This window comes from Chinchilla lanigera, unplaced genomic scaffold (genome assembly GCF_000276665.1).
Source record: "Chinchilla lanigera isolate Chin_1 unplaced genomic scaffold, ChiLan1.0 scaffold00026, whole genome shotgun sequence".
NCBI classification, from domain to species: Eukaryota; Metazoa; Chordata; class Mammalia; order Rodentia; family Chinchillidae; genus Chinchilla; species Chinchilla lanigera.
This window is the reverse complement of record NW_004955427.1, coordinates 11595039-11605621: the sequence shown is the minus strand read 5'-3', so window position 1 is coordinate 11605621 and position 10583 is coordinate 11595039. Positions and strand designations below refer to the sequence as shown.

At 40.0% G+C, this 10583-nt stretch overlaps 1 protein-coding gene and 1 pseudogene across 1 annotated transcript; both read left to right on the top strand.

Moving 5' to 3' along the window:
- Positions 1-1640, top strand: LOC106148694 (collagen alpha-1(I) chain-like; the record flags this gene model as incomplete). Its single annotated transcript, XM_013515062.1, is given in 2 exon segments — positions 1-114; positions 325-1640. Coding segments are annotated over 2 exon segments (444 nt in total), but the record flags the coding sequence as incomplete, so codon positions are not given.
- Positions 1641-3692: 2052 nt separating this feature from the next.
- LOC106148691 overlaps positions 3693-10583 on the top strand; it is a 97857-nt pseudogene continuing 90966 nt past the window's right edge.

The following is a 10583-nucleotide window of genomic DNA, read 5'->3' as shown; positions in this document are numbered from 1 at the left end:
GGCAACAGGAGGCCGCGGCTCCCCGCGGGCGCTTCGCGCGGCGCCGCCGCCTGTGGCCACTCGCGTGTCCGCACGTGGCGTTTTATTTTCTTGTTTGCTTTGAACTCGTCGCAGGAAAGTGACCTCGGGAAGTCCCAAACATCTGCCCGCGAGAAGCGTGTCCGTGGTCCACCGTGACCGTGTGTCCGCCCAGCGCAGCCCGGCCCGGGTGCCTTGACCTTGAAGCCCCGGGCCCGCGGCGCTGGGGGAGGACAGCTCGGACCGTCCGGGGGCGAGGGCGGGCGCCCCCAGCCCTGAGGTCTGACCACCGTTCATTTTATGTAGGTCCTGCCTTCGCCGCCGCAGAGCCACGCTGCTCCAGCCGGACAGGGACCGCCACCCGGAGAGGAGCCTGCCCTTGCTGAACTAAAGCCTTCTGCACCCCAAACCGCGCTGTCCTCGCCTTCCCGTCTCCAGGGTCTCCCCACCGTCGGCCCACGGGCTCACAGTGTGCGCTCCATCTCCAAGACTGCGCAGCGTTCTGGCCCCTCCCTGCCCGCTCTCTGTTTAACTTCCGCCTCCTGCCCTGCCGCTCACTGCTGGGTTTGGTCCCTCTTTGCCTGCATCCCCTTCTTTCTCCTTTCCTTTGCCTGCTGTCGCTGTCATCTCCTTTAAGCCTGTCTCCCGCAGCCACTGCTTGCTATTACCCATCCTCACGGTGCACTTATGAATAAATCCTGTCCTGCTTCGCTCCGGGAGATCCCCTGATGATGATCATAATTGACAAAATGTACCTATTGTGACATTCCTCAGCTGTGCTGACACCACTGTTTCCCTGGAGAACATTTCTTTTCCTATTTTCACATTCCCTAAACCTAATTTAGCTGCTAAATTTAGACAGCCCTCCCCCCCCACAAGGACTAGCTAATTATCTGTTTAGATAGCACTTTAACATGTTGTTGAGACTCAGTTAAATGTTAAACAACCGAAATTTTAATACCGCACTCCAATTTTATTCCCTCGGCCTTTCCCTGATGGTTCCAGTGTACAGCAGAAGTAATTTAGCCAACATTTTAAAAAGCACCGAAGGCTTGCTATGGGGGCTACTGTGAAATTGCCACAGAGGCCATAAGAAATTAACGGGTTTAGTACTTTTCAAAAGAATGATCTGGAACTTAAAAAAAGAAACAGTATTTCCTCTCTGCATATGGAAAAATTGAATAGTGGCTTGCTATGATCACGTTTCTCACCTAAATGAAAGAGAGCGTGGAAGAATAGTGTCTAGATGTTATATAAGTATTTAAAGAGCACCATTGTGGTGGTTTATGTGTATGTATTCATTGTGTTCTAATAATTTGTGTTGATATACTGTCTTCAACCAGAGATGTCAGATCATGTGCTTACTTCCCCCCAAAATAGCGATACTATTATCTTTGATTAACAGCTAGAGGAACCTAGGCACCGAGGTTAAATTCTCTGCAAATACTGCCAGCCATATGTAATGGCTTTCCTGCACAGGAACCAAAACACCACTGACTGATCCCTCAAGATCTTTTTTTCTGAGTTAAGAACAACTTTACTAAGGAAACTCAAATTTTTGCTTTCTAAATGTGTCCCTTCTCAAATTACATTCTCAGGTGAATAAAAATTAGACAAACCTGCATTAAGCTTTTATGTTGAAAATTATTACTAATTAAAAATATTACTTTATATGACTAGGAAAACTCACTTTTTCAAGGATTAAAATTGCTGTGGTTTTTTTAAGACTTTTAATGTAGAAGTATTACTATGTTTTTTACCATTCTTAGTTTTCTTTACAGATAACTTCACACATTTGAGCAGCAAAAAAGATTGAAGGAATAATTATAGCTAACTTATTGGTATTTTTGACACCTTTGAGTACTAAAGTATGTATTTTTTAAAAAACAATCTGAACAAAAATCAACATGATACCAACGCGCAAGGCTAACAGTAGTTTCATTGTTTTGAGTTGAGAGTGAGTACTTATGGTATCCATCCAACTTTCTGCCTCAAAGACGATTTGCCACTTACCGAGATTCTTAACTCTGAACTGAAAAACTGTTGTCATTTTCAACAAAGAAATAATTACGTACACTGCTGGGCATTTTACATTTACTCCAATAACCCAAATTAAAAATTTGAGACTATTCTTAGAATTTCATCCCTTACTGAAATATAGGTGGTATTTAATAGTATAGATAGAGTATTGTGCACTTGAGCTAACTCCCCTTACCCTCAGTAGATTTTTTATAGCCTGCTGTGTAAAGAAACATAACTCTTCCTTCATTAGAAGACATGAGCAATACTTTATAGAATGTCTAAATTTGCCATACTTCCTTAAAAGGAAAACCTGATATTACCCACCTAGAATCACAGAAATACAAATAAAGTGCAGAGCCACAAAAAAATTACCACTTACATGATATTCACCAATCTCATATTTAACAAAGCAAATCTTCCCTACTGAAAAGATTTTCCTCATACAGTCATAACACTTCTTCATATTTCCCTCAGATTTTTGTTCAAAATGTACTCTATCATTGAGACCTTTAGGACTATCCATAGGAAAGGGCCTGCCCCATCCTAAGTCCAATTCCCCTAACTTGGTTTATTTTCTCCATTGCACTTAGCATCTGACGTGTTATGTGTTTACTGTCTTTTCCCCTGCATAGAATGAAAGTTCTAAGGGCAAGCAGGTGTCTGTTTTTTCACTGCTTAAATCCAATATAAATACCTAGATCCATGCTACGTATGTTTCAGACTTTATGATCAAATGACAACTGTGGTGATTGTATACTCAAGTCCATGTCTAATGGCAAACAAACTCAAAGAAGATTATTAATTTTTTTAAATATTAAGCATATTATTGATCACATTGACTTTTTTAAACTGGAAGATGGTTACCCTGACCATGGCTTAAGACTTTGATTTAATTTTCATTAGTGTTGCTTTATAAGTACAACTTCTCTGTTCTGTCTTTATACTTCTGTGCCCTAGCTTTGTAATATTAGGGCTAGGACTCCACAAATTACACACATCCTTTACTGGGTGGCTTCCTGATTGGTTATATCAATAAAAGTCACTACAGAGTGTGGAAGGTAGGAGTATGGGAGAACAGACTTGTTCCTTTCCATTTGCTTCTTGCGTTACCTCAGCAGTAATAGCCCATCATTCTATCTTTAGCAGTTGCTTCCAGCCAGCCAGTCTCCCACTTTATCTTCTAAAATCCAAGCTTATCCCAACCTCTCAAACCTATCGGCTCCAGCCAAATGGTTCTCATTTCTCACAGGTGCGTTCCCAGCTGGATAGGAGCTTGCCCCTGAACTACTCAGTTCTAATAACCACACGTTTCCCAGTTCTTTCCCCAGCTCTAAAGTGAAAACAACTTCCTGCTTAACAGACCGGTTCACATCTGTGCGCCACCTCAGTGTTCCTCTTGGTGATCTGGAGACTCCTTCCCACCAGCGGTACAATGTTTCCCTAATATTAAGTTCCTTCCATTTTATAGTTTGGTTTCCATATTCCCAATGAAGCTCAGTTGATGCTCATGTTTTCAGTACCTATTCCCCAGACCTTCATTTTCACTGGTTATTTTTCTCTGTGTCAAACTGTTCAAAATTACATAGCCAACACCAATCCATCAATTAATGTAAATAAAAGCAATAAGACAAGTGAGCAAAACTTGTGTTTCCATGGCAGTAATCCAGGTTAAGCAGAGGTAGGTTTGAAATGAGGGAGCTTGGAAGTGATTATGTTGATGTTTTAGTCACATATGCGGTGATTTGTTTTGTACTTGATGTTCCTCATCCACATCATGGCAAAAACAAATAGAAGTCTGTCATTTTAGATGGGTTAGGAGATTTATTTCTCTACGGACCTTTGCTACACTTGAGAATCATCATGAAACTGGAAGGTAAAACAGTTATTTGCAAATAGAACTGAACTTCTCAAACATAGAGAAACAAAATACATTTCACAAATCTATTTAAAACCTACCATTTATAATACATAGCTCTCTCATAGGGATGCTAGTAGTTTGAGAAACTGATCTTCAGGAGGGAAGAGGAGCTACACTACATTATTATGGTAGAATAAATAATGTGTGTTAATCTAATGAAGGTGATTGAGCTACTGTATGCTGGGGAGGGGAAAATGACAAAAGCCACAGTAATGCTGTGACAGTTGATTGACTGTGTCAACTTCAGTAAAAAGTGCCCAACTAAATTGGCTCAGCATTGTTCTGGGTGTGAAAGACCCACCTCATTGCTACCAGAATGATATAAAAGGGAAACAAAGAATGAAGGCTTTCTGTTTCTTTGGAGGAGCCCCAGTCTTTGCCTTCACCTTGAACGATGTCTCTTGACTTGTAGCGCAGACCCTTCACCCTTCCTTCCTGGACCCTTCAGGTTCCTCATATAGACTTGCACAGGACACTGAGCTCCAGGCTCCTGACTGGCTCCTGCATGGCTCCAGTGCACAGATAGACTTTTGTACTCTTCTATGCCTAATTCTGTGGGTGGCCATTGTAAGACAATCTTATAAATGTTTATATATTTGTATATTTTTCATTAAATCTGGTTATTTAGTAAGCACTGACATACCAATTTTGGTACCAGGAAAGGATCATGTAGAGATGTCCCTTCTAAGGTAAAAGATGAGCTGTTACATCTAACTCACTCTACAACTAAATAAGAGGCACAAGTCCTAGTGGGCCTTGGATTTTGGAGGTAACACATTCCTCACCTAGTTCTCTAGCCCATTAACCAAGTGACTCAAAAAGCTACTAGTTTGGGGTGGGATCTAGAACAACAAAAGGCTCTGCAACAGGCCCAGGCTTTTCTGTTCAGGCTGCTGTGCTACTGGGGTCATACGATCCAGTGGATCCAATGGTACTTGAAGTGTCATTGGCAGGCAGAGATGCTCTTTGTAGTCTCTCTCAGGCCCCCACCTGTGAATTGCTGTGGAGACCTTTAGGATTTTGGAGCAAGGCTTTGCCATCGTCTGTGGACAACTACTCTCATTTTGAAAAGCAATTCCTGGCCTGCTATTGGGCCTTAGTGGAAACTGAATTGTTTACCATGGGACACCAGGTTACCTTGTGACCTGAGCTGCCTATCATGAGCTGGGTATTATCTTATCCACTGAGTCATGAGGTTGAATGTGCACAGCAACAGTCCACCATTAAACGGAAATAGTATATGTGTGATAGAGCCAGCTCAGGTCTGGAGTGTAGAAGTAAGTCATATGAAGAAGTTGTCAAATGCCCATACCTTCTACTCCTGGTATATTACCTTCTGTTTCCCAGCATGCACCTATAGCCTCAGGGTATATACCATATAATCAGCTGCCAGAGGAAGAGAAGGCTAGGGCCTAGTTTATGGATAGTTCTTTGTCATGCAGGTACCACTCACAAGTGGACAACTACAGCATTATAGCCCCTTTCCAGGACATCCCTGAAGGACATGGTGAAGGAAAATTATCACAGTGGGCAGAACTTCAGGCAGTGAGCCTGGAAATACGTTTTGCCTGGAAGGAGAAATATATGTGTGAATGTGTGGCTGTATACTGATTCATGGGCTGTAGCCAATGGTCTGGCTGGATGGTAAGGAACTTGAACATGACTGAAAAATTGGTAACAAATATATTTGTGGAAGTATGTGGATAGACCTCTCCATATGGGCAAAGGATGTAAAAATATCTGTATTCCATGTAAACACTCACCAAAGAGTGACCTCAGCAGAAGAGGATCTTAATAATCAAATGGATAAGATGACCCATTTGGTTGATAGTAGTCAGCCTCTTTCTTCAGCCAGCCTTGTCATTGCCCACTAGGCTCAACAGAGTGGCCACACTGGCAGGGATAGAGGTTAGGCATGGGCTCAGCAATATGGACTCCCACTCACCAAGGCCAATGTGGCTACAGCCACTGCTGAATGCTCAGTACCCCAGCAGTAGAGACCAACACTGAGTCCTTCATATGGCACCACTTCCGGGGTTGATCAGCTGAATGGCAGATTGATTGTATTGGATTGCGTTCATCATGGAAAGGGCTGCGCTTTGTCCTTGCTGGCATAGATACTTACTGTGGATATGAATTTGACTTCCCTGCACGTAGTGCTTCTGCCAAAACTACATGGACTCACAGGATGTCTTACTCGCCATAATGGGATTCCACACAACATTGCCTCTGACCGAAGAACATATTTTATGGCCAAAGAAGTGAGGCAATTGGCTCATGCTCATAGAATTCACTTGTCTTACATGTTCCTCACCATCTAAAAGTGGCAAGATTGGTAGAAAGGTGGAATGGTCTTTTGAAGACCCAGTTACAGTGCCAGCTACGTGGCCATAGCTTGCCGGGCTGGGGCAAGGTTCTTCAAAAGGCTGTACGTGCTTTGAATCCATATCCACTATATGGTACTCTGTCTCCCGTAGCCAAGATTTACAGGTCCAGGAATCAAGGGATGAAAATGGAAATGGTATCACTCATCATTACTCCTAGTGATTCATTAGTAAAAATTTTGCTTCTTATTCTCATGACCTGTTGCTCTGCTGGCTTAGCAGTCTTGGTTCAAGAGGGGGGAAGGTTTGTACAAATAAGCTCAACAATGACATATCATTGAACTGAAACCTAAGACTTCCCCCTTGTCATTTTCGTCTTCTCGTGCCTCTGAGTAAACAAGACAAAAAGGGAGTTATAGTGTCAGCAGGTGTCACTGACCAAGGCTATTAAGGATAAATAGGACTACCACGGCACAATGGAGGAAAGGAAGAACATACTTGGAGTTCAGATCCTTAAGGGCACCTCCTAGTGTGACCATGGCCTGTTATTAAAGTCAATAGAAAACTACAACTACTTAATCCAGGTAGAATGATGAATGTTCCAGAACCTTTAGGATGAAGGTATGGGTCACGCCATCAAGGAAAAACCCAAGACCTATGGAGGTGCTTGCTGAAGGCTAAGGGAATATAGCTATAGAAATGAGGATTGTAATTAAAATGGGTCTTTCCTAATTTGGTCCCTATATAATATAATGATGATATATTTAATATTAGTTCTCCAGTATTGTTAAACCTGGAGAACTAATATTAAATAGTGATAGTGAAAGTGGTTCGTCATTGAATAAACCTATGCAGACACTAGACTTCTTTGTGTTTTTAATATTAGTGAACTAATATTAAATAGTAATATTAAATAGTTATAGTGTTCAGTTATGAAATGTTAGGAGTAAACATCAGCCAAAGAAAACTTGCCTGCTCTTCTGGGGAAGTAATTAATGCATTTTCCTTTTTCACACAGGATAGTTGTAATATGTTAAGCATAATTATGAACTTGTCATTGTGTATGGAGACTGTGGTCTAAAGAAATGTACTTGGTTGTCAAGTAGACAAGGGGTAGATAGCGACAGTTAACTGATTGTGTCAACTTGAATAAGAAGTGTCCAACTAAATTGGCTCAGCAGAGTTCCAGGAGTGGCAGGATCATTGTTGCCAGGATGGTATACCTGGGAAGCAAGGAAGGAAGGCTTTCTTCTGCTCTTTAGAGGAGCTCAAGTCTTTGCCTTCACCTTGGCTCCTGATATAGGTTTGCATGGTACACTGAGCTCTGGGCCTTTGACTGGCTTCTTCAGGGCTCCAGTGCACAAAAATTTTTGTGCTTTTCCACATCTGAGTCTGTGGGTGACCATTGTAAGACAATCTTGTAAATTTTTATATATTTGTATGTTTTGCATTAAATCTGTTTCTCGAGCAGGGACTACCTGATACAAATACAATTTATATTCTTATAAACTGTCAGGCAAAATGTTAGGGTAGGTTTTAATTTCCACTGAATATTATTCATTTAAGTCATATATTTGAGTTAATTCAATGAATGTAGTATTTTTTTTAATGGAAGGGAGTCTTATACGTGATTTTGCTATTGTATTTAGATTGTGTTGTATCAAAGAAGTCTAGTGTCTGCATAGGTTTATTCAATGACGAACCACTTTTTTCCTCCATGGGTGGGAATCAACAGATTCTGTCCTAACATGTTACATAAAGTATTGTTTTCTCATTTGTACCTTTTGGTATCTAACCCTGAACAGATATAGATGTTCATCAACTACCACATGTCCCCTAATCCAAAAAGATATACATAATAGGGATGTATGATGTAATGCTTTGGTTTTAGTTCAAATCCTCCACTTTGTGATTTCTTTAAGTTTTTATTAGTCCGTGTTCGCAGTACATAATGATAACATTCATCCTGGGATATTGGTGGGTGTATGTAATACATCTTAAATCTTTTTATATCCCATTACTCTTCCCTTCTTCCTCCCTTCCTTTATCTTTTGATTCCCTTCCCATTTGAAAGAGATCCTTGTTTCCTATTATCTTTCATTTTTCTCTTTATTTTTTGGGGGGTTACTCATATAAGAGAAACCATGTGATATTTAAGCTTGTGTGTCTGATTTATTTCAGTAAATATTAAGGTCTCCAGATAGATATATCTAAATATATATCTATCTTCTAAATATCTAATATTTAAATATCTAAATATCTATGTATCTATCTTCTTCCCAGCTATTCCTCAGTGATGCACCTTTTCCCAACAAGCTTCACCTGCTAAACGTCATGCCCAGCTGTACATCCACCAGTGGCTAATCCACGGACAAGTCTGATGCCCTCATGAGGCAATCATCTTCCGAAAGCCCTGCATATGAGAGGATGAAGCTTTGGGGGGTACCTAGATATAAAACATAACAGCTTACATTCCCCCAGCAATATAAAAGGGTCTTTGTCTCCCCATGGCTTTGCCAGCACTTGTTATTGTATTGGGTTTCTTCATGATAGCCATTCTTTCTGGGGTAAGATGGACTCTCAGTGTTGTTTTAATTCACATTTCTTTAATAACCAGCAATATTGAACATTTTCATATACAGTATTTATTGGCCATTTGTACTTCTTCTTCTGGAGAAGTGTCTATTCATTTCATTTATCCATTTATATTGACCCTTTTATTCAGGGGTGTCTAATTCTTTTTTAGCTCTTTATATATTTGAGATATTAGTACTCTGTCTGAGGAGTAGCTGACAATTTTTTTCCTATTCAGAAGGTTGTCTCTTCAGTCTGTTGATTGTTTCTTTTGTTGTGCAGAAGATTTTTAATTTGATATAATCTCATTTGTTGATTCTTGATGTTATTTCTTATGCAAGTGGGGTTCGGTTGAGAAAGTCCTTGTCTATGTCTATGTCTTCAAAAGTTTTTCCTGTTTTATCTCCTAGCATATTGTTTCTTTTTTAATTCAGTTTATTGACACAATTTAGATATGCATAATGATATACTCATTATTGGGAGTTTATACCTGGATATGATATATCTTGATTCCTCTTCTTTTTTCCAATCCCTTCCTCTCCCTTTAACCTATCTTCTCCTCATTTACAAAGCTTTGTTTCCATTTTATCTTTCCCTTATCATTTTTTCTTTTCCATTCGTTCCTTACCACCCTCCCCCCTCCCAAGTTCCCCTTCTTTTGAACAATTTCTTCTTATTTCACAATACATATTATAACACTTTGGTCCTTATTTACACTTTCAGTTCCACACACCATAGAAACAATGGATATTTACACATATGTGTTCAATTTATTTCACTTGAGAGTATGATGGCAAGGTCCATCCATTTACCTATAAAGATTTCAAGTCTATCCTTCTTTATGGCTGAGTAGTACTCCAGTGTATAAAAACAACACATCTTTTTTATCCATTCTTTGCTTAATGGGCATTTGGGTTGTATCTGAGCTTTAGCTATTACAAATTGTGCCATTATAAACATGAGTGTGCATATATCACTGTGGTATGATGTTTTTAATTCTTACAGGAAGATACAGAGAGAGGGAATAGCTGAATCCAATGGGAGCAATAATCCTAGTTTTTTGTGGAATTTCCACAGTGGTTACACCAGAGTACACCATATTGTTTCTGATTTAATGTTTAGATCTTTGATTTATTTTGATTTTAGTTTACTAGTTGGTGAGAAATATGAGTCTAGACTTAATCCTCTACATGTGTATAGCCAGTTTTCTCAGCAACATTTGCTAAAGACTCTGTTTCCTCCAGCATATATTTTTGGCCTCTTGGTCAAACAGTACATGGCTAAATGTGCCTGAGATTGTTTCTGCATCCTCTATTCTATTCCACTGATTGACATTTGTGAGTGTGTGTGTGTGTGTGTGTGAGTGTGTGTGAGTACTGTGCTGTCTTTATCACTATAGCTATGTAAGGACTTGAAATCTGAATTGTGATGTTTCCTGCTTTGCTCTTGTTACCCAAACTTGCTTTTGCTACTCTGGGTCTCTTCTGCTTCATATGAATTTTAGGGTTATTTTCTCTAGTTCTGTAAGACATGCTGTTGGTATTTTTGTTGGTATTGCATTAAATCTGTGTATCACTTTGGGAAGTATAGTTATTTTGACAATATTAGTTCAACTTATTCAGGGACAGGGGATATATTTCCATTTTCTGATGTCCTCTTTGATCTCCTTTTTCAAAATAGTACAATGATTTTCCTACAGAGGACTTTTAGTTCCTTTCTTAGGTTAA